General features: G+C 34.0%; 1 protein-coding gene across 37 annotated transcripts in view; it reads right to left on the reverse strand.

Annotated features, from left to right (window-relative positions):
- RIMS2 (regulating synaptic membrane exocytosis 2) overlaps nt 1-26,307 on the reverse strand; it is a 594,048-nt gene that overhangs the window by 432,769 nt on the left and 134,972 nt on the right. For 24 of the 37 annotated variants that reach the window (XM_088799000.1, XM_074316856.2, XM_074316855.2 and 21 more), the window contains one exon: nt 6,732-6,743. The exons of the other annotated variants lie outside the window; for them this stretch is intronic. In XM_088799000.1, the coding sequence (XP_088655126.1) occupies nt 6,732-6,743 (12 nt within the window). The remainder of the gene's footprint in view (nt 1-6,731; nt 6,744-26,307) is intronic. 37 annotated transcript variants of the gene reach the window in all.

Consider the following 26,307-nt stretch of genomic DNA (forward strand, 5'->3'; position numbering starts at 1 on the left):
TCAAACCTCATCAAACTATACTTAATCCTGTGTATTTTATTGGAAGTTACACTTCAATTTTTGAAAAAAGGCAATGAAAGAGAACAGCCAGGAAATATCTGAACAGAAAAGAAGAGCAATGTTTGAGGACACTAGATCCAGTGGTATAACACTGGAGGTGGGGGTAGGGATTACGTAACCTGCCCCAGTGGGGAAGAGTACTTTATCACCAAATGGTTCAGAATTGCCTGCATGTGGAGGTAATAATAAGCGAGCCAACTTTCAGTTAGTTTTTTTAATATTCTCTACAGACAACCAGCCCCCACCATAATCCCTGTAGCCAGGGTAGCCCACTCGCACCACCACTACCTAACATGCCACTGACCAGGGCTAGTAACACATAATAAAAAGGTATAGTAATTAAACTATGTAGTACTTGGTGTTGGCTCAAGAACAGAAAAATCAACATGCAGATTGAAGAAGTCTGAAGAGACCAGGAATGGACCATAATGCTTATAGGAATTCCATATGTGAAGAGTGGTTGTGCACATTAATGGATAAAAAATTGATTACTCAATAAAAAACATTATGACAAATGCCTAACAATATGAAATAAAGTTGGATCCATACCATATAACCCACACCAAAATAAACTCTGAATAAGTCAAAATCCTAAATATTTAAAAAATTGAATACCTCCTCCACCTTACCCCCTACCCCCAAAAAAGCCATGATAGAATATGGGGGATTTTGTTTTTGGATTCTTGGAGTAAAGAAAGTTTTATTATGTGTGATATAAAATCCAGGTGCTATAAAGAGTAATAAATTTGACTACAAAGAAATTAAACATTCCTACATATCAATAAACAAATAAAAGAAAAATGAACACCTGGGTTATTTGCAGTATGTGTCATAAAAAAGTACATCATTTAACATATAAAGGATACACATTAAAAAAAAAATAAGACAAATGAGCAAAGAGTAGTAAAGAACACGAAAAATGCAAGCTCCGACATGATTAGGAAAACTATGAAATCGGAACTAAAGTCTCCCTTTACTAAAGGAATAGAATTTTGATTAAAGGGAATTTATGAAGCAGTCACTTGGACCTTAGCAAACACCTCACTAGTTACAAAGATCCATTATTTGAAATCATTAGACTAAAATCAAATGGTTCAATCCAAATAGGATTTACTATATCCTATTTCCATCACGGGTTTCATTCTCCCTGTTTCTGACAGTGTCAAAGAAGAAAACAGCTTTCAGATCTACTGTAGAACCTGCTTTTATCTTTTAAAATAGAAATTCCATCTCTACATTTGTATATACATTTGAAAATGAATGCATGAAGTCATAAAACATAGAGTTAGTATTATAGTTAGTATCGCTAACAGTGATAGTTCATAAACTGTACTTGTTTATCACTTAAGGCATAAATTACTTTCTGTGAACTTGCTAAACAAACTATTTCTAAATGGTCATGTGGAGAAGTGTGCAAAACTATCATAAACTTTTTGAAAAGGGGGTGGAACTACAGATTTTTTTTTCCTTTTCTGCCTTAATCTAGCTCCTATGATCTCCAACACTATATTTAAAAACATAGTGAAACTTCTAGTGTTTGATCAAGCATCTTGCTTCAATATGAGTATATATTACTAAAAGTACTTTTGACGATTTCAGAACTTAAAACACAATGCAGAGCTTTGCTCTTCTTTGAAAGCATGAACAGACAGCACAAAGAAAAGGAAACACAAATGGCTTCTAAACATATAAAAAGATGCTCAACATCACTCATAATAGATAAACGCAAATTAAAATTACAATGAAATTGGTAAAGATTAAAAAGTTGGATACATTGTGTTGTCAAGCATGTTGAGAACTATCATTCTCACATGTTGTTAGTGAAAATACAAATTAATATAACCTTTAGAAAGGGCAATTTGGCATATTGGTTGAAACTTGAAATGTTCTGAATTCCTCTTCAAGGAATTTATCAGACAAGTACTATCACATATGCAATGTGATGTATGTACAAAAATATGTTTATAATAGTAAAAGATTAAATATAATCTGGTTAAATAAATTATGGCACATATTAATAATGAATTCATTAAGATAAGTGTGATAATTCCATATGCATCAACAGAAAAGTTTCCAAGCTATACAAGTAAGATATAAATTTAAGGTGCAGAACATTTGTATAAAAACTGGTTTCCTATGGAGAAAAGAACTGAAGGACTGGGAGACTAAGGGCCAAGCATAGGAAAGAAACTTAGTTTTCAGCATATATACTTATGTATCTTTTGAATTTTATATCATGCTCCTATATTACTTATGCAAATGCATAATAATCTTTAAAACAAGCATGAATATTTCACATACACTGTAAAACGGGAGTGATGAACTGTGTGCTAAAGAGACATAGGAATTGGAAGATAGGATGATACCCAATGAAGGAGTTAAGGGAACTGCCTGTGCCTTTGGGTGGAGGGGCTCTGAGAACAGAGACTGCTATAAAGGAAGAAGCAAATGGAAAGAAGTATGAAAACAAGAGATGAGTTTATTCTGCCAGGAATTAGGACTCAAATGCAGCTCCATACAAAAAGAACTGGCCCATAACGAGGTCCCCCCTGGCTGTCCTGGTCAGGACAAGTCCTGTGGGAGACCAAGCAGAACCAGCAAAAGAATAATACATCCTTGCACATTTACTCAAAATATGCAAATAATCAGGTAAGTGGTTTTTAACATAAATTGTTCACTAAATTTCAAATGTGTAATATATTAATATATCCAAACAAATATTCAGCAACTCCTCTCTGTCTTATGATTTACTCAAAATTCTTTCGGCCTTCTAGATGTATTTTTTTCCTATATTCTTATTGAATGGCATGCTGTTTAAATAATATAGTCCAAAATACTTCTATATTGCTAATGAAAAACTCTGGATGCTTGTGTAGTTTTCCTACCAAACAATGTAAGAATTCTGGTGTTGGTCAGGCTTACAACAAAAGAGGCAGAATGGTAGTAGCAGTGTCGAAACTGGTGACTTTATTGTAAGAGTTGGCCCAGACAGCACTGTTATATTTGGTTTCTAGAACAATTTTATTTAGATTAAGTACATGTTATTGTATGATTTAATAAAAATACAAAAGCAAATAAATTAATCTACTGCTGTAAAGACAGTATTTACCGGAATGCAGCTCCACGCTATTGCCACTATTTAAGTATATGCTAAAGTACAACTCCATAAGCGAATAACAATGGGCGGGCAAATAAACACATATGGTATAGAAGCCCGAATAATGTGTTTAAATTAGAAAAAGCATCAGATTGCAGTGAAAACAAAGAACACCTTGCTCTGAATATCATAGCTGCAGCTGCAACCCAACAGATAACTTTTATGTTTCCGATATGTGAGAAATACTACCGGACACTTATCATCCTTCCACACCCTTCATTTCAATAACATCTCCATTAGTAACATTATTTTTCTTTTTTACAATAAAGATTAATAACCTGTCAATGAGTGAAATTTTTATTTATTATTGATTCAAGAGATAACTGATAAGAGAACTAATAACTGTTGTAAAAAGAAAAAGAGGAATAATTTTAAGATCCTCAATAAAGTGGTCTTTGTATAAACAGATAATATTGTTTCTAGACAGTGAAATGAGCAACATTTTGTTGCCAAAACTATAATTTCACTATGCTCTCACTAGACATGAGTAGGTCCATATTTATTAAAAGATGAACAATTAGATAATGTGTTCTAACCTATGGCAAATAATTTACCATTGAAGTTTAGTTTACTTATTTGTTTCACACATCCCAAAAAGTCCAACACATTCACATTAATTTACTGTCTACAACCTAGGGTAATTTATATGTAATATATGAGCAGATGTGTTAAGTGATCCTCATTCTTCAAACATTTATAAAGGCAAAGCAAATAGATGAGTATCTAGGCAATGATCAATATGCACTTCGTTATTCTACTTCTGTATTTCTGAAGAACAATTCCAGATGTTTGTTTGGTTTTTCTGGTGCACATTGCATCTCCACTAACGTTTCCATTAAGAATGCTTTTGGCTATACGTAAAAGAAAATCTGACTACTGGTGGCAGAAAGAACTTGGGGTGCATATTCTTCTTACATTGTGGAAAGGTGTCCAACGGTGTTGGATCAGTGGCTCAACAATGTCATGACTAATGACTCAATTATAATACTCTTGGCTTTTCCCTCATCTTCAAAGATGGCCTGTCAAGTTCAAGACATCGCTTTTACATTGAAAGGTAGTTTCAGCTACATCTTTTTTATCATGACTTCCTAAAAGCCCTCATACATTTTCTTACACCTCACTTGCTAGACCTGTGTCACAAAGCCATTCCCAGACTCAAAGAAAGCTAGAACACTTTATATTTTTCAAGTCCCTCTACTGGAGATTGCAAGAGAAAAGTTGAAAAATGTCTGTTAGAATAGCCATTGAACAGGGTCTACAACAGTCTGCCCTTTCAATGACTCAACACTCCATACATATATTTTGTATGTAACACATTCACCCCCTCCCAAAGGGAGATAATCCCAAAGTCTCATCTAGTTATAAAATCTAGCTCTGAATCCAGAATCTCTGAGGTAGAGAAAATCTTTCCACCATGGATGAGTGTGAACCGTTGTGAACCTATACACTTCAAGACAAATCATCTGCTCCCAACATACCCAATACACAATGATGGAGAAAGAAGAGGGTAATGACAACAAAAACTCTCATTCAGAAATAGGAAGAATTAGAAATATACAGAAGTCCACCACCCATCGCACACAGTGATCCCTACATGGACAATGGTTAATTTCTTTGGTTATCCTTTCTGACAGCCTCAGATCCAGCTGTTTAGGATCTGACTGTTGTCATTCATATTCCCTGATTCTGCCCCTTAGGGGGATGTCCTTGTCCATTATCCTCGTTAGCCACATATGAGACTGACATTGGCAAGTGTATCCTTCTTGCATTCTGTAGAGCTTTCATCTCCGCGGCTAGTATACATACTGCTAGTATGAGTGCAGGGTATTTACTGCCTTAGGGGTTGAATAGTCATAGATAGAATGTTTGCTGTCTAGGATTGGGGTTTCATTAGCCACTAGCCACATATATCCATTTAAATTAAATTTAACTTAAATTAAAAATTCAATTCCTCAATCACACAAGCCACATTTCAAGTGTTCAATGTCACTTCAAGGCTCATGTGACTTGAACCTACTGTGTTGGATAGTGAAGATACAAAACACTTTCATCATTGTGGAACATTGTATTGAACAATACTACATAAAGAGTGTCATAAAAAGACCTATTGAATTTTATTTGCAATGTTCCAAATCCACATAAAATTAGTATACTTTTATCTGTTAATCAATCCTTTGTTTAAAATATAGACTTATATTATGAAATCTTGTTGGTAAATGAAAATCATAGCTGAATTATCACTAAGTGTCTAACATCTGGGATAGGTGTCAGAATTCATGATAAAAATTATAGATAGTAATCAAACCTTTATGTATATACTGTGTTAACGCTGGACACAAAAGTAGCTCTAGAGCTTCTAAAGGCTTTGAATTGCCTGAAGCGCACTACTTGGGAGTCAGCTAATAAGGTTGGCTCGTAAAAGGCTGGTAGGTTCTCTAGAGAATCTGCCCTGTTTTGAGGATGATGCACAGTCTGGGACACGTCTACAGTAATTGACCTCTGTATCTTCAAAATGCCCTTGAAAGTTTGGTATAACTCCTATAGGCTAAAAATAACTAAACAAAAATAAAACCACCAAACCTGGAGGTAGTTGCAGTATCTTTTCTTTCACTCAGAGTTCATTCTAAATCCTTATCAATATTTGCCACCACCTACATTATCCCAACATAGTAACTAAAGACTGAAGAGAATAAAAAGGCTCCCATTGACCAAAAAAAAAGAAAGCACTGTTTAGAAGACCTCAGCTAAATGATGTTTTCTTGGGGTTTTATACAAATTTGAATTTAGGAAATTTGAAAAGACCTCAAGCTTTAGTTTGACTCATCAAAAAGAATCAGAATAGATTTTATCTATATTTGCAGGAAGTCATCAGTCTCCAGAGCAGAACCAAATTCAAATCAAACCTCTGAGGGCAGACATTAACAGAATATTAAAACCAAGGCTATAGTCGAATCCTTTATATATAAGTATTTTTAAATTACAATTATATCTAATATTTATATAAAGATATAAGAGACATTTACCAATTTCTAAAACATATTGTTAAGAAAAATAAAAATATATTGAATACTTATAATCAACTGCAAATATACTGTACTTCAGAAAGTTCATTTCAGTGTTATTGTGACTTACTGTTACAAAGATTGAATCTTTATACTAACTCAGAAGCTTCTTTTAAAAACTCTGATGGTATATTGATGAGTTAAGGAAAACATAAGATTAAAGAAATTCTTATCATAATGGGGAATGTTATAAGATCTCCTTAAAAAAATACTAAGTTCTAAAGAGGCAAAACTCTTTAAGAACACAATAATCAGTGTTTCATCTATAATCTAATAAAGTATTTTTCAGTAAAATCAGATAGCATGCTTAAGATATATCTTAATGTATAGCAATTATCATGCATTACAACTGTAACAAAACATTTATAAGTATATAAATTAAATACAGCTACAAAATTAAAAGTAGCAATAACAAGAAAAAAAATAATTTTAGACAGAAAAAAGACTCTAACCACTTTGTCCTCCTGGGGTGAATATCCACGAAAGCAAGTTAGAAAGGACAGAAAAGACAAAACAAAAAAGAAATAATTAATTCCATTCTTAAGACAAATAAGAGTTTTTAAAAGTTTGTTAGTGAAATAAAAATTCTGAAAAAGTATAATTATATTTTGATTGAAATGTAAACATTTTAAAAGAAAATTTTATTCCATACATTTCAAGCTAGAGCATGCTAGAATATCTTAAGATATGTAAATCGGAATAGTTTCTATAAAATTAATTAACTACCCAAACATCAAAAAAGAATGCTCTTTCCACAAATAAAATCCCAATTAAATAATTAACTCAAAGAGAGAAACTGAGAAATGTTAAGAAAAAAGGTTTTATGTACAAAGATAGTAAAACACAGCATAACTGTTTATCTTTAATTTCATCATAAACTATCAAACGTAGACAAAAATTAATTTTATATGCTATGCATATTACTTCTGAAAGTCATCTCTGTTCCATTAATTTAGAAGTCTTCTGAACTTTATAACTAAAAAGAAAATATTTAATTAAAAAAAGTCACTAAAGATAAAATATTACTGATTACAAGTGGTAATTTTGGGTCATAGTTTCCCAATATTATAAATGTGGAAAATAAAGGGATAAGATATATGATTTGTTCAAGAAAACATATTTAGATGTAATAAAATTAAACTCAATTGTTGCATTTTTCTACAGTTAAATATAAAATAATACTTCAGTAACAGTGATAATGTAATAATGGCCTGATATATTACAAAAACTTATATAAATTAAAAATTAAAATCATGTGTTTTGAGGTAGCACTTTTTCTGAAATATGGGTGGTAGAATAATACGACTAAGAGAAAAAAATTTTGTAATCAGAAAGGCTTATCTTAAAATCCCACCTTTTAAAACAACACTAGTTGTGTGTCTTATACAATTCCTTTAAGCTCTCTAGCCTTTACTTCCTTATATGCAAAACAGAGAATTAATGTTATAGGTTGTTTTTTTTGAGAATTAAAATAGTATGAAAAGCTCTCAACACAGTGTCATGGAATATAGTTCTACATCTGATACTCTAGCCTATTAAAACATAGGATATTGCATTGAAGAGATAGGATTGTATACTTTACATTACTGTGTTCTTAATTGTTTTGTTACAAATGTTAAAGCTAATGATCATATAAAAGCTATTGTACATAGTCAGTGACATCTATTGCCAATCATTTAGTCCAATAAAAATCATTTACAGAGCACTTATTTACAGGCACTATACTAGACGTCTCATATGTAAAAAATTAGAAGTTAGTGTCTGCCCTCAAGGAACTAAATATAATGAGAGAAAAATAAATCATTGTGGAACAGAGATGTTCTGAATGCAAGGGAAAAGCAAAGCACTATGGAAACACAAATAAAAGAGGAAATAACAGGACTTAGAATTAAGAGAAGGTTTCTGAGATGTAAGCAGTGCTTTAAAGAATACGAAGAGAATGTCAGTAAGACCAGTAAAAGAGAACATTTTATGCAAAGAATATGGAATTTTTAAAAGAAACAAAAGCATAAATAAGACTGGCATATTGGGAATACAAACAGTTTATAATAACTAGATTATATAAATGATATGTTTGAACTAAACTCTTCATGGTTAACTACCCTGTTTCCCCCAAAATAAGACCCAGCCGGACAATCAGTTCTAATGCATCTTTTGGAGCAAAAATTATTTTACTATAATATAAGACCTGGTCTGTGATGTGATGCGATGCAATGCAATGTGACATAATATGTAATGTAATGTAATGTAATACCACGTCTTATATTAATTTTTTCTCCAAAAGATGCATTAGATTGTCTGGCTAGGTATTATTTTCGGTGAAACATGATGCATTAATATCTGGCAAAATCTCAGAAGCATAACATTTTCACAAGATAACTCACATTACAGAACTTTTTAAATTAACAAAAAATTGAAGTCATAACTAATAAATTTACTAATAGTTAATCCTTCTTAACAAATAAAACAAGTTCAATTTTAGCTATAACATATACATAGAAAATTTAGCTATAATATATACATGAAATATTACTGCCATCATATCTTTATTATCTTTCAATAGGAAGAAAAAATAAACATAAGACCTACCATATGGTTTATAAATAAGGCATAATATTATCAGTTACTATTTATTAAGTGTTCACTATGCTTCAATGTGCACACTGATTGGAAGGAGACAAATCTGGAGCATGTAGAACAACTAGGAACTGCTGCAATATTTTGGGTAAGAAACAAATGTGAGAGTAGTATGAACTCGTATCGTAGTAGCAAGAGGAATGGAAAGAAGTAGACTGATTTAGGAGATACTGAGAAGTAAGGCCCCTTACAGCCTGACTGAGGAAGAGGAAGGAGAGAAGTACTTCCAGAATCTCTTATAACTTGGGCAACTGGGAGGATAAGAGGAGAACTCCTTGGGGGGCAAAAAATCAAGAGGAGCAGATTTAGGGGAAATAATGAATTCAGGTAGATATAAGGGAATTTCAGGTGCCTATTAATGCATCCAAGCAGAGATTTTCGGTAGGCAGCTATATAGCTGGATCTGGAGCTCAAAAATAATCCGGCTAGTGAAACCGTGTCTGTAAACCATCAGCATATGCACGTATGTAGTACATTAGGGTGAATAAAATCTCCCGAGAAAATTGTTAGAAGAAAAAGGAAGAATAAGGATGATGACTCTAATCAAGATGGTGCTTCTCTTTGAACTGGCAAGCCTTTAAAAGAAAAGAAATTCAAAACAAAACAAAATCTAATCAGATTTTAGTAATACGATTAAGTCAGAAGTTTCATTGTATTTGCACAAATGATATTAATCTCATTAATAATCAAATTGGAATTGTGTTCCTTGAAAATCAAAGATAATGTATAAATATAAAATATTAACAAGGACTTTAAGACAATGACTGATTAAAACCACATGTAAATATACATAATAACCCGCTGTATTTTTATTTTAAACAGATGGACAATTTGGATTTTAAATTCACTTTCTTTAAAAGTGAATTTCAATCTAAATCATGGATATTTCCCTCAGCTTTACATTTAGTCTGTGTAAAAAAAAACCACAAAGACTAAATGGTTCAATTCAAAGATTAAAGATTACAATTGCTTTGATTATTTTACATACATATTCATTATGGCAGACTCAGTCTATGCATGCAATAAGAAATACACTGATACAATTCTGTAATACATCATCTATACGTCACATTGTGTGTTCACCACCCAGTCAGTTCTCCCTCCATAACCAACCTATGTATCCACTGTCCCCCCAATAAACTTTAATTTAAAAAAAGAAAGAGAAAAATAAATACATACATACATACCTACATACATACATACAGGTAACCCCCGTATAACATGGCACTTTCTATAACACAGTTTCGCTCTAACACAGTTTGAGAATTGGCGGAAACCCTCGCACAACATGGCATTCTAGAGCACGGTTTCACTCTAACACAGTTTGAGAATTACAGAAATCACCGAACAACATGGAGAGTAATAAGAGCTTTTAAGAGCAAAAAATATCTCATTCAAAATAAGGGAAATCCCCGAACAACACAAAACGTAATAAGAGCTTTCAAGAGCAAAAGATATCTCATTTGAAAATTTTCATTTGGGCGTGAATGCTGTATCAGATTTGACTGCAGAATTTTAAAATTTATTAGAATTTTAAATGCATTTTGTTCATGGAGTATTAAGTTCAGAGGGATGAAGATATCTTGTCAAAAAGAAAACGCACTTGGTTAATGGAGCTTAATAATGATGATGAAGAAAACATTATTTATTACATATTAATGCTATAATTTTGGTGAAAATTGTTTTAATAAAGATATTTCTCTTAATTATAAAAGTATAGTAGTATTTTTTTTAATTTTTGGAAACTAACCCCCTTTTTTGTACTAGTTCTTTTTTTTTTTTTTTTAATTAAATTTATTGCGGTGACAATTGTCAGTAAAATTACATAGATTTCAGGTGTACAATTCTGCATCACATCATCTATAAATCCCATTGTGTGTTCTTCACCCAGATTCAGTTCTCCTTCCATCACCATATATTCGATCCCCCCCATCCTCATATCCCACCCCCCCACCCCCCACCCCCGTTACCCTCTGGCAACCACCAAACTATTGTCCGTGTCCACGAGTTTCTCTTTCCCATTTGTTTGTCCTGTTCCCTTGCTGCCTTTGGTTTATATACCACATATCAGTGAAATCACACGGTTCTCTGCTTTTTCTGTCTGACTTGTTTCGCTCAGCATTACTCTCTCAAGATCCATCCATGTTGTCACAAATGTTCCTATATCATCTTTTCTTACCGCCGAATAGTATTCCATTGTGTATATATACCACAACTTCTTTATCCATTCATCTATCGAAGGACATTTTGGTTGTTTCCATGTCTTGGCCACCGTAAACAAAGCTGCAATGAACATTGGAGCACACGTGTCTTGTTTCGTATAACACGGCATTTTAGGAACCTAACAACCATGTTATACGGGGGTTACCTGTACACTGATAAAGATGAACTGGGACTTCAAGGAAACTAATCAGTCTGGGAGATCTGTGGGCACAGCTGGGCTCCTTGAACTCTACGGTCCTAATTTCTTTTCATAAACCTCTATGATTCTAACTTCCTGTCTTCCTGCCATATATATATATCTCCACCATCTTGGCATAGGGCAGAACGTACACCTGGCTCATTGGGTCTGCCTGTTCTCATGCTGCTGCAGTACTCTTTCCTTTTCTCGAATAAATCGTTTTGGTAACAGACTAACTAGTCAATGTTATTGTTTGGTTGACAATATTAACCCAATATACAAATATGATTATCTAAATGAACAAGGAAACAAATGTGAAAGCAGCTCACATAACACCTCACATATATAGTACATAAAAAACTAAAAGCATAAAAATTATTGCAAAACACTTCTATAGCACTCACTGTGCGCCAAGTACATGTCTAAGTGCTTCACAAATATTAATTCATTTTACCTTCACCAATAGCCTTGTGAGATAGGTACTAATATTTCTATTTACAGATAAAGAAACTGAGGCAGAGAGATTAAGCATCTTGTACAAGTCACATAGCTAGTAAGTGATGAAGATGGGATTCAAACTTAGTCTCACTTCAGAACTTGTGCTGATGTGTCTTCAGCACAAATTTAAGTGGTGAAATTGTATTACTTTATGCTCAGTTTGAAACATTATTTTACCTCCTCCCACAACGTTAATATTCATTAGGAGGTATAACATCTCCTACAATTCTGCAAGTTAGGCTGTTTCTCGTAGTCACTGCATTATCCTGCAGAATTAGGGAGGTTGACGTCAGTGAGGGGAAACAATTATCTCTCTTCCTTTTAAATCCTACAACTGTTCTCTAATAATATTCTCACACTTTCTAGATTATTCAGTTTAACAGCTTGAAATTGAAGATCCACCTGATAAAGCCACTTACTTAATGATGGCCCTGTAAATTATATAATTCTGATAAGTTTCCCTGCTTTACTTATTTCTCAAATTCCTATATACAGTGGTGCCCTCAACTTTCCCATGTTATATAAATGTGAGAAGGAATAAAAACCAAAGCTTATCACACAACATATTAGACATAGTAACATAAGAGAATTAATGAAGCTTCCCAATTACCTTTTAAAAATTATTTAAGCAGAATATTTGGCTACATGAACACACTTTTCAAACACTTCAAGAAGTGCATGAATAATCTAGCATTAATTTAAAATTATAAAATGTTAAATCCAGGATAAATCTTACAAATCAGTTAGATTGATGCTTTCATTTTACACGTTTTAACACAGAAACGCTAAGACATGAAATGACACGTCAAACAAAAGTCACGTAACAGCAGAGCAGGAACAAAACCTGGTTCTCCTAATTTTCTCAGCGTATGCCTCGCTCTTTCTGGAGAATGTCAAAATTTTCCCAATATACTGGTATGTAGTAATTCTATGAAGTCTAAAAGAAAATTCATATCTTGGGTGTATGGGGAATAAGTGCATACTGCACTAGCATACTAGCTACAGACTTCCACGTAATCACAGTGACTTGAAATTAAAGAAAGAACTGGCTAGAGGACTGTAATAATACTCTAATCATTACTTTATCTCTGAGTGTACAATTTAAATACTGGTTATTAAAACCATTCATATAAATGATACTTAATGACTCATTTACACTAGAGCATGTCAATATTATCATTCCATTCTTACCACTTGAACACATATATACCAATATATTTAAAGGACTTTCTTAAGGACCTCTTTCTTTTATAATCATAAAGTTATAATTCATTCTGCTTCAAATCTGATACTTTGACAGAAAAACATTATATATTTACATTTATAAATTAAACAATTCAATTCTGAAACATTTACTTTTTTCAATATTAGATTTACTGTTAAGGGGATGGAAATCTATTTTTTGCACCAAAAAGAAACAAAAAAATTAATGTTGCTGCATTTTGAAGCTTAAAATAATCCTAGCTGTAAATTTTCTTTAATGTCTTTCCTAACTAGAGTCACCATCCTAGGATTACAAAATAATTTCTCCCCATAGTCATTATTTTTAAACTTGACTAAATATATAGCTTTTACTTATTAAAGAGGTATCAACCTAAAAGGAAATAAATGGAAGCAATATTTCATAAAATCTTATTGTATTGAAATTTCCATATGTCCTGCACTTCATTTATTTTTCTCTGTATCCTACATGTATTCAAAGAGTTAATTAATTGTTAGGGATGGCTTTATATGAAAAAGCCTCAAAATTACAACAAAAGTTTATTTAATCTTGATTCTTAAAAAATAACTAAATTAATATATTAATCAGCTTTTAATTAAATTTTAAGCTATAAAATGTTAGTATTGTCATTATTTTTCTTCCTAAGACTAGTCTGGCCAAATTTCACTGAGCTTAATCCTTTGGGGTTATGATAAATCAAAGAAATGTATTCAGCGTCTATTAAAAGCAAAACCCTTCTTTTTCTATTACATAAGGCAGCTGGGCATATGTATCATGATCAAATTTGAAAAAGAAATTGAACTGAATATACTTTTCATTTAGAATATAAACAATTTTTATATGTAAAGTATATATCATTCAAAGGAACACTTTCTTTTGAATATAAAACATTCAAAAGAAATGAACTATGATGCTCTTATGAGAGGTTTCTCATCTGAATGAAAATGTACAAAAACTAATAAAAGAAATCCAGAGATATCTTTCTTGAGCTAAACTCTAAATTATTTTTTACATTTTATTCCCCTGACACATTCCTCTAAAAAAAATTATGAGAAAGCTGGGGAGTACTTCTTCTTCCATAAACTATGTCTGTCAGGTTAATCCACAACATAGCAGGTTAATACACAACATACATACAGAGTTTTATAGTAGATCGCAATGCAACAGATTTTCAAGGGATATTCCAATTTTTCACTGTAGTTAATTTATTGACTAAAACTTTGCTCAGCATATAGAGACCCCATGTTAGAAATCCAGAAATATATTTTCAAGCAAACTATAATCAGATGTTATTAGAGACTTCTGAGTATGGCCTAAATAGGGTAGCAAGGACTAGATTTCTCCACCTGCCTGAAAAGAAACAGATAAAATACATGAAAGAATGGTTTCCAAAACACTGGATATTAAGCCACAAAAGATAGTGGTAGCTAAAAGATAGAAACAAATAAGAGAAGCTCTACAATTGCCCCCAGCTTAGTGCTTTGAAAGACTTCAGGAAGCAGAGCAGTATGGAGGAGCTGAAGTTCAGCTTGGCAGACATCCAGAGTAGCAGGGATTAAAACAGAGTCTCAGGAGAACAACACAGCTAGATTTCACAGGACAAGTTACCAGAGAGAAGAGAAAGATGGACTGAGAGAGAATCCCAGAGATCTGCAGAGGGTACTTTCATGCATTCAGCTGAGTAAGGATCAGTGAACATGCATGTGAGAAAATAACCAACAGTAGAAAAAAAGTCATCTAAAAGGATTAGAGAGAACAGTGGATGTTCCCACCTGCAAGACTAGAAAAACACATAATTGGTCGGGCATTGGTTAAAGTATGCAGGAAAGCCTTGCCTTAGTAGAAGAGAATAAGTAGTGCTAAAATGAGCACTGCTCCATATTCATCTAACAAATCCTAAAAGCAAGACGGAGAAGTGTCAAATTGTTACCACATAACTGCATCCTAAAACAAAGCTAAAGAAGAGGTACAGGAACACAAAAATATCCAGCACCCAACAAAGTAACATTTATAATGCCTGGCACCCAACATAAGATATCAAGCATGCAAAAAGTAAAAAAAAAAGAGAGAATAATCAATCAATCCAAAACTAACAGAGATGTTAGCATTAGCAGAGGATGCCATTAAAAGTTATCATGGAGTGTGTATTCTATATGTTTAAAAAGTTAAGTAGATTTGGAAAGATATAAAAATGTCCAAAACTGAAGGTCTATAATTGAAAACTACAATGTCTAAAATGAAAGACGACATCAAATGATATTAACAGATATGATATTGCAGAAGAAAAGATTAGTAAACTTTAAGACATACAATAGAAAATAAAAAAATAAAAAAAAAAAGCACACAAAAAAAATTTGGTTTAATGAAAAGAACAGAGGTGAGTAGGACAATTTCAAGCAGCCGAACATGTGGGTAATGGAAGTCCCTAAAAGAGAGGAAAGGAGGAGCCAGCAAAAATACTCGAAGAAATAATGGCCAAAATTTTCCAAAACTATAAACTCAGATCCAAAACGCTCAAAAAACTCCAAACACAAGAAACAAAGAAAAATATAACAAGAAATGTCATAATTAAATTGCACGTAACTAGTGATAAAAAGAAAATCTTAAAAGCAGCTTGAGAAAAAAGACACATTATATAAAGGGAAACAAAGGTGAGATGATATCATACTTCTCATTGGAAACAGTGAAAGGGAGAAGGCATGAAGCAACATCTTTAAAATACTGAAAGAAAATAATTGTCAATCTACAATTCTACACCCAGCAAAAATATCTTTTAAAAAAAGGCAGAATTTTCAGCATAAAAAGTTGAAGGCATTCATTACTAACAGACTTCCACTACAAAAAATATTGAAAGAACACCTTCAGGCAGGTGAAATATGATTCCAGATACAAATACAGATCCACAAAAAGAAATGACTAGTATTAGAAATGGTAATGACAAAAACAAATATCCATTATTTCTCTCATTATTTGAAACTCTTTAAAAGGTAAAAAGTTTAAACAAAAGGAATAACAATGCACTGTGAGGTTTATAAAATAGGTAAAAGTAAAATATACGAGTATGAAACCAATAAAATCCAAATGGAAGAAATGAAATTACACTATTGTAATTTTCGAACACTATATGTGAAATGGTATAATATGAGTTATGGTTGACTATGATAATTTAAAGATGTATACTATAAATCTTAAAGCTGTTAATAAAATAACAACACAAAAGTTATAGCTAATGATCCAACAAAGGAGATAAAATAGAGTCATAAAATATACTTTGTTAATCCAAAAGAAGACTGAAAAGATGTAAATAAAGATCAGAGGATACACGTAGAAAAAAAAGCAAAATATTACAATAAAAATCATGTCAGTAATCACATTAAATGTAAATTCCCGAAACACTCAATTAAAACACACAGATTATAAAACTAGGTAACAAAGTAAGATCTAATTACATGCTGATTATAAGAAAAGTACTTTCATTATAAAGATACAAATGAGCTTAACATAAAAGAATAGAAAAACATAAACCAAGTTAATACTACCCAATAGAAAGTTGGAATGGATATAATTATATTAGAAAAAATAATCTCAGAGCAAAGAATATTACCAGGAGTAAAGAAAGTCACTTAATGATAAAAAGGTCAATTAACTAAAAAAACATAGTATTTCTAAACATTTATGCACCTAAAAAGAGAGCTTAAATCTATATGAAATAAAAACTGATAGAACTTCAAGAAGAAACAGACAAATCCAAGTATAGTTGCATATTTCAATACAACTATCTTAATAATTAAGAAGATAAATAAAAAGAAAATCAACAAAGATACAGTAGATTTGAACAACTCTATTAACTAACTTGAACTAATGAACATTTAAAAACACTCTGTCCAAAAATAGCAGAACTTACATTCCTTTTAAGTGCATACAGAACACTTACCAAGATAAATCACATCTGGGCCACACAGTAAGTATCAACACATTTCATAGGATTCAAAGCATACAAAGTATATTCTGGGACTACAACAGAATTAAATTAAAAATCATTAATAGAAAGATCTTTGGAAACCCCCCAATATTTGGAAAATAAACAACATACTTGTAAATTATCCATGGGTCAAAGAAAAAATGGAAAATTAGAAAACATTTTTAACTGAATAAAAATGAGAAGACAACATAGCAGATTTTGGGGGATGCCATTGAAGCAAGTATCTAGGGGGAATTGACAGCACAGGGTGCCACATTAGAAAAGAAGTCTCAAAGCAATGACTTCAATATCCACCTTAAGAAACCAGTAAAAGAGAAAATTAAACCCAAAGTAAGCAGAAGAAAGGAAATACCGTATTTCCCCGAAAATAAGACCTAACTGGAAAATAAGTCCTAGTATGATTTTTCAGGATGCTCCTAATATAAGTCCTACCCCAAAATTAAGCCCAGTTAAGACTGTCAGCCAGACAGACGCATTTTGTACATCCCTTGCAACACATGACAGACGTATTGAATTATAAAATAATAATATTAATATATATAAATATAAATAAATAACATTACTGACATTAATACTTAAAATAAATCATGATATAAATTATATTTAAGTATTTGTAAATACCCAAGCAGATGCCTTTGGACGAGAGGTAAACGCCTATTTAAACACATGAACTCGAGACTTATTGCCGAATGATCAATCAGAGTGCAGACACAATACACAAATAACATACACACTTGATAATGAACGGACGTGGTTGTGTCTAATATGAATCTTCATAATCCAATATGTCGTGTGTTGTAATGGACGCACTTAATGCACTCATGTGAAATAAACGTTTTCTAAATTTTGGTGCCTGCAATTTTTTGTTGCTTTTGTGTGGACCGTCATTCTTAGCTGTCATTATTTTTGTTGCCACTCCTGTCTCATAAGTCTTCAATTAACACTTGATTTAATGGTAGATTTAAAGAGAATAATATTTGACTCCCAGACAAGCTGAGTACAAAAAGAGAAAGCTATTCTGTTGAGTACAAGAAAGGAATCGTGGAGGACTACCAGGGCAGGCATCTTACGGCTTTCTGCAAAGAGAAAAAGTTGGATGTCTGTTTGGGCCAAAAATGGCGAGCAGAGTACAATAATCTCAGTTAACAGGTAGATGAGGGAAATGCTAAGAAGCGCAAGTGTGGATCAGGTTGGCAACCTTTCCTGAACTGGAAGACATCATCAGCAAATGGACTGCTGACAGGAGAGCAAAGGCTTTGGTTGTGTGCAGGGCTCATATTCAAGCATTTGCCCTTGCAATGGCACCACAGTTAGAAATATCCCCAGAAGAATTCAAAGCATCACAACACTGGCTGGATGGCTTCCTTCAGTGATATGAACTGTCTCTAAGATTGACAATACTGTTCAAGCTGAAAGATACTGAAGTTATTAAACGTGCAATGCATTCAAATCCTTTGTTGATGGCATCAACTTTTCTAAATACCAACTCTCCAACATGATTGCTATGGATGAAACTGCAGTGTTTATGCGCCAAGGAGTTCAAATAACAATTGACCAGAGGGGTGCCTCATCGATCTATATTCCCTCCACTGGTTACGAAAGTGCATGTGTTACCTGTATTTTGGTAATTCGTCTGGATGGAAAGAAAGCCCCACCTCTGATCATCACTAAGGGCAAGAAAGATAAGGTTGAACGTGTTTCAGGTGTTTATGTTCTTGAACCGAAAAAGCCTAGTGCACACAAGCAGTTATAAGGAAGTGGGTCGATTTAATGCTGCCACTTGTTTTGCGAGGTGGCCAAAGAGATCTGCTAGTCGGATTCAGCCAGCACTCACTGCACTAAAGACATGAAAAACTTCCTTGCAGAGAGAATAATAGATCAAATAATGATTCCCACAGGAATGACTGACTATCTCCAGACTCTTGATATTGCAATAAACAATCCATTCAAGGACCATTTGTGCATGGAAATCAATTACTACATTGAGAGTAGAATGGAGAGAAATTAGCGTGGAAACTTTGTGAACACCAGCCTGCAACAGGTCATGACTTGGGTGAAGAACTCATGGGATAAAATTGCTGACAGCTGTGTTGCCAATGCACTACAAGCAGGTTACATGGACAAGAAGTGCTCATTTAAGTAGCTCTACTGCTGGACATGAGAGATTGGGGCCAATGGTTCTACAAGAAATGGAGTCGCAAGAAATTCAAGCCGGAATTCGGGGTTTGGAGAGTTATGATGATGTTACAGAAGAAGATGATATGACTGTATTTGAGTAAGTGTAGGTTTTTGTACATGAATAAGCGAATAAATGTACATTGTTGTACATGAAAAAATAAGACACCCCTGAAAATAAGCCCTAATGCACCTTTTGGAGCAAAAATTAATATAAGACCCGGTGTTATTTTCAGGGAAGTAAGGCAATAAAGGTCAAACCACAAAATCAACAACAGAGAAAATCAACAAAACCAAAAGCTGGTTATTTGATAAATAAAAGTGATGAATATCTAATAAGACTGGAAAAGTAACCATGAATTACAAACATCAGGAATGAAAGAGATGTCATCATTACAGATTCCACAGATGTTAAAAGAATACAAATGGAATACTGTGAACAAGTTTATGCCAATAAATTTGAAAACTTATGAGAAACTGGACAAACTCCTTAAAAGAAACTACCAAAGTTCATTCAAGAAAAGAGTAAATAACATGAATAATCAAATATCTATTAAAGAAATTGAAACTGTTCTTTAAAACCTTCCCAACAAGTGAAACTGCATGCCTAGATGGCTACACTGGTAAAATCTACCAAACATTAAAGGATAAATAATATCTACCAAACATTAAAGGATTAATAATACTAATTCTACACAAACTCTTTTAAACATTTAAGCAGAGGAAATATTAGCCAACTCATTCTATCAGGCCAGCATTACACTGATTTAAAAAAAAAAAAAGCAAAATAAAAGACATTACAAGAAAACTACCCTCATACACATAGCAGAAATTGTAAAGAAAAAAAAAATTATCAAACCAAACCCATTAATACACGAGGTCGGAAATTACATTCGTGAACTCATCCAGAAAAGGTGCTACATACCTCACTGCTGAATATCACTACATTCACCTTCGAAGTACTCCCGTTGGTAAGCTATGGACCAATTCCAGTGCCTAGTCCACCCTTCAAAGCAATTTTGGAACTCTTTCTAGAATGGCCAACAGAGCTGTAGTCGTATTACCCTTGATGAACTGAGTGTCATCAAAATGTCTTCCTTTCAATATTTCTTTTATCTTCCAGTAAAGAAAGAAGTCATTAGGTGCCAGATCAGGTGAGTAGGGAGGGTGTTCCAACACAATTATTTGTTGACTGGCTAAAAACTCCCACACAGACTATGCCGTATGAGCTGGTGCATTGTCATGATGTAAGAGCCATGAATTGTTGGTGAAAACTTCAGGTTGTTTTCATCTAACTTTTTCACACAGCCTTTTCAGCACTTCCAAATAGTAAACTTGGTTAACTGTTTGCCCAGTTGGTACAAATTCATAATGAATAATCCCTCTGATATCAAAATAGGTAGGCAACATCGTTTTGACTCTTGATTTGGACTGATGGAATTTTTTCAATCATGGAGAATTGGCTGACTTCCATTGTGCACTTTGATGCTTTGTTTTAAGGTTGTATTGATACACCCATGTTTCATCACCCAGTGACAACATGGCCCAAAATATCGTCTTGCCTCTCCAAAAGGTCTTAGCAAACTTCGACTCTCCTTTGCTTTTGTTCATTGGTGAGCTCCTTCAGAACCATTTTTGCACACACCTTTCTCATGCCAAGATTTTCAGTTAAGATTTTCCTGTTTCTCTATCAATGTTTATTTGGTCTGTTACCCTTCTCACAGTCAGCTGATGATTTTGACACACAATCCGATGAATTCTTGCAATGTTTTCATCGGTTCTGCTCGTTTTTGGCTGCCCTGACCGCTCTTCCTCAGTGATACGTTCTCTCCCCTTAGAAAAATGTTTAATCCACTGCCAATTTCTACATGGCATTATCCCCATAAACTTGGACTAACATGCCCTGATTTCACTTCCACTCTTGTCAAGTTTAAGATGAAATTTAAGGTTTGTTCATTGCTCTAATTCAAGCTCAGGCATTCTCGTGAAAGCACAAAAAACATGCAACAACAATAATGAATGCCACTCAGCAAGATACCACCACACGTCGACATGAACACAGCAATGGAACACTGATATATCAAGGTTATGAAACCTTACCGAGCTGTTTGTACAGTGCTGTCAATGTAAATGCATGGTGGCAAGTTCTTGAACTTAATTGTCAGACCTCGTATAAAAGGGATAATCCCTCACAACCAAATGGGATTTATCCCAAAAAATTCAGAGTTGGTTTAACATTTCAAAATCAATCAATGTAGTTCACCATATTAACAAAGAAAGAAAGAGATTTCCGGTCAGATGGCAGAGTCAATAAAGGCTGTGCTCATTTCCTCTTGAATGTGAAGCGAGGGGTCCCAGCTTCTCCCCAACCCAGGGTTCCAGTGATGGGGAGAGAAATTCCCATAACTTCTGGTTGTGAAAATCAGTGGAGATTGTGGCTGAGTGAGCCCAACCCAAGGGGCGATGCACTCCCAGGAGCTCCTTTAAAAGGACTGCACATGAACTTACTTGCTGACCAACTCACTTGCTCTGAGCTCCAGTGCAGGGGCAGCAGCTTGAAAGGTGCCATGGACATAGAGGGAGGAACTGAATTTTCTAGCTTCAGGGTAAGGGTTAAAGGGAAGCTTTCTCCCAGATGGAAGAGCTGACGGAGGCCATTGTTTCTTTGTTGAGCCCTTCTCACCCTTGCGTGCAGACACAGGGAGACAGGATATCTGAGTCTCCATCTAACTGGTACCACCATTTGTCTGTCCTGCCCTATTGATTCCTTCAGACCCCACCCTACCCAACTTTCAGGTACACCCAAGCCACTTCCAGTGGTTTTTCTGTATAAACTACCTGCCTTGAATCAAGCTGCAAACTTTGCTAAAATCTCTCAAAGGTTCACAAAACCCAAACAAACAGCATTTGGCTTCAGCATGTCCAATAAATCTGGCTGAGCAGCCCTAAGCCCGATACTAGCAATAGCCATCCTTGGTTTGCAGCTTGACCTCTCAAGACACCTCCAAACACAGCATGGGAAGAAGCCATCACTGGATTGCTTTATGGCCCCAGGTAGAGCACAGACTGAAGCTGAACTTGGCCTGCAGCGAGTCCCCTCCCAGGATGACCCAAGGCTCGCATGCCACTGGCCACCTCCAAAAATGACACACTCAAAGGGTAGACTGGGCAGGTACCAGAGGCCTAATAAAGCAAACCCTGCTCTATAGGGTCAGCCTTTGCACCACAGCTCCTCCACTGTGATCACACCCAGTCCTCACAACCAATCAGCCTGAGGGTAAATCTCTCCCACTGACGTGCAAACAGCAACCAAGGCTCAACTACAACAGGAGGACATACACAACCCACAAAAGAGACAAACCTGGAGCACTTGGCTCTGGTGACCAGAGAGACTGTACTACTATGTCCCACAGGAAATGTACTACATAAGGCCATTCTACTAAGATCAGGTGGCAAAGGAAGACTACATAGAAAGAAACACAGGGAGGCAGCCAAAATGGGGAGACAAAGACACATTTCCAAAAAAAAAAAAAAAACAGAACAAAGCTCTGCAAAAAGAATTAAACAAAATGGAGATAAGCCATCTACCAGACACAGAATTCCAAACACTGGTTATGAGGATGCTCATTAATCTCAGGGAAAACTTCAACAAAGACATAGGAAACATAAAAATGATGATGGAAAACATAAATGAGAACAAGTCAGAAATAAAGAATACAATAATGGAATGAACAATACCTTACAGAGAATCAACAGTAGATCAGATGAAGCAGAGGATCAAATCAGCAATTTAGAAGATAAGGTAGCAGAAAACACCTAATCAGAACAGCAAAAAGAAAAAAAAAATCCAAAAAAATGAGGAAAGTTTAAGGGGCCTCTGGGACAACATCAAGCACACCAACATCCGATAGGGATATCAGAAGGAGAACAGAGACAACAAAAAACTGAAAACGTATTTGAAGAAATAATGACTGAAAACTTCCCTAACCTGGTGAAGGACATCGACCTACAAGCCCAGGAAGTGCAGAGAGTCCCAAACAAATTAAGCCCACATAGGCCCACACCAACACACATCATAATTAAAATGCCAAATGTTAAAGACAAAGAATCTTAAAAGCATCAGGAAAAAGCAGTTAGTTACGTACAAGGGAGCTCCCATAAAACTGTCAGCTTATTTCTCAAAAGAAACTTTGCAGACCAGAAGGAATTGGCACAAAATTTTCGAAGTGATGAAAACCAAGAACCTACAACCAAGACTACTCTACCCAGCAAAGCTATCATTTAGAATTGAAGGACAGATAAAGAGCTACCCAGGCAAAAAAAAAGCTAAAGGGTTCATCACCATGAAACCAGTATTACAAGGAATTTTAGAGGGACTTCTTTAAGACAAAAAATATGAATAATAAAATACAATAATACATGTCTATCAACAATTGCTTTCAATGTAAGTGGATTGAATGTTCCAATCAAAAATATAGGATGGCTGAATGGGTAAGAAAAAAACAAAGCCCTTACATATGCTGCCTAAAAGAGACCCACTTCAGAATGAAAGACACACAGAGACTGAAAGTAAAGAGATGGAAAAAGTTATTTCATGAAAATGGAATCCAAAGGAAAAAAAAAAAAAAAAAAAGCTGGAGTAGCAATACTTATACCTGACAAAATAGACTTTAAAACAAAGGCTATAACAAGAGACAAAGAAGGACCCAGTGATCCCACTTTGGGGTAATTATCCAAAGAAACCTAAAACACTACTTTGAGGGGATATATGCATCCATATGTCCATTACAGCATTGTTTACAATGGCTGAGATGTGTAGTCAACCTGGGTTGTCCATCGATGGATGAATGGATGAAGTGTAGGTAGTATACATACACAAAGAAATATTGTTTGGCCATGAAGGAGAATGGGTTCTTGCCATCTGCAGCAGCATGAATGGACCTGGAGGGTATTGTGCTGAGTGAAGTATGTCAGATAGTGAAAGACAGATGCAATGTGATTTCACTTATACCGGTATATGGAACCTAAAGAACAAAACAAACAAACAAAAAACTAACAAAACAAAAACAAATTCATAGATACAGGAACATTTTGATGGTTGTCAGATGGGAGGGGAGTTGGGAATGGGTGAAAAAAGGAAAGGGATTAAGAAGTACAAATTGGTCAAAGGAGTCATGGGGATGTAGAGTATAGCACAAGGAATATAGTCAATAATACTGTAATAATTATGTACAGTGTCATATGGGTACTTGATTTATTAGAGTAATAGATGGGAGAAAGGTTGGGGGACAGGGTGAAAAAAATGAAGGGATTAAGAAGTACAATTGGTAGTTACAAAATAGTCATGGGGCTGTAAAGTAAAGCACAGGGAATAGACCGTGTTTCCCCAAAAATAAGACCTAGCTGGACCACCAGCTCTAATGTGTCTTTTGCAGCAAAAATTAATATAAGATCCAGTATTATATAGTATATAAGTAAAATATAGTAAAATAAGACTGGATCTTATATAGTACGATATGATATAATGATATGATGTGATATGATATGATATGATATGATGATATGATATATATATATATATATATATATATATATATATATATATATATATATATTACAGTATAAGACCAGGTCTTATATTAATTTTTGCTCCAAAACATGCATTAGAGCTGATTGTCCGGCTAGGTCTTATTTTGGGGGAAACATGGTAGTCAATAATATGGTAATAACTATGTATAGTGCCAGGTGGATACTAGACTAATCAGGGGTATCACTTCTTAAATTATATAAATGTCTAACCACTATGCTGTACACCTAAAGTTAATATAAAATAATACTGACTGTCAACTGTAATTAAAAATTTTTTAAAGGGGAGGGGTAAGTAAAGGGGAATAAGAGGTTCAAATTTCCAGGTATAAAACAAGTAAGTCATAGGGATGTAATGTACAGCATGGGGAATATAGTCAATAATATTGTGATAGAATGGTACAGTAACAGGTGGTTCCTGGACTTATGGTGATTACTTCTTTAGGTACATAAATCATGAATAACTATTGTGTACACCTGAAACTAATATATTATATATAAGCCATATTTTAATAAAACTTTTTTAAAAAACAAGAAAGAAAAAACACATGCCTCATCTCAACAAATGGAGAAAAAGCCCTTGACAAAATCCAACATCTCCTCCTTATGTTAAAAATAAACCTCTCGAAATTAGGAAGACAGCATCTATGAAAACCTGATAGCTAACATAATTTTTGATACTTAAAGACAAAATGCTTTCTCCCTTAGATCAAGAACTAGACAAGGATGTCTGCTCTCACCACTTCCATTCAGAACTGTACTGGTTTCTAGACAATGCAACTAGTCAAGAGAAAGAAATAATCAGGTAAATGGGGAATGGTTTAAAATAATCAGGTAAACGGGGAATGATTAACAGAAATCAACAAAACAATGAGAAAAGGGGAGCAATGAGAAAATGGAGGAGTGAAATCACAGAGGAACAAATTCTCACTATTTTGTCTAAATAATGTATGCAAAGATATCAGCTTCCTATTTAAAAGCCACTTAAGTAAAGAAATGATAGATAAGACACTAGTGAGGTGGTAAATGCAAATTCCAAAGAACTTATTGAGACAAACATTTTTTAAATTGCTTTTGCTAATTTCAACAAAGCATTCTTTGGGTAGCATTAACATTTTTCTAAAGGGGATAGATACACTATAAAATTCTAGTACAAGTGTGAAACACCTCCTTAAACATTTCTTCTTTAAATTTCATAGTCTAACATTTATTTCATTAATGTTAAGACAAAAATAAAAGGTAATATATCTTTAAAGGCTATAAAATTATGAAACACAGAATCTCAAAGCTGGAAAGAGCCTCTTTCAAAAAGAAAAGAAACAGCAGCCAAAGAAAGACCATATCTATGAAGTTTATAAAATTATGTGTAGAAATGGAAAAAGCTGTGCCACAACTCTAATATTAATCAGTTGTGTGACTTTAAGAATGAACTTTAGTATCTCTAGATCTGAGTTTTCTGCACCTGTAAAATAAAGGAATTAGACCAATTGATCTCTAAATTATCTTCATCATCTTTCAGAGTCTTAG

This window comes from Rhinolophus sinicus, chromosome 6 (assembly GCF_057876585.1).
Source record: "Rhinolophus sinicus isolate RSI-liver-muscle chromosome 6, RSI-T2T, whole genome shotgun sequence".
Classification (NCBI taxonomy): Eukaryota; Metazoa; Chordata; class Mammalia; order Chiroptera; family Rhinolophidae; genus Rhinolophus; species Rhinolophus sinicus.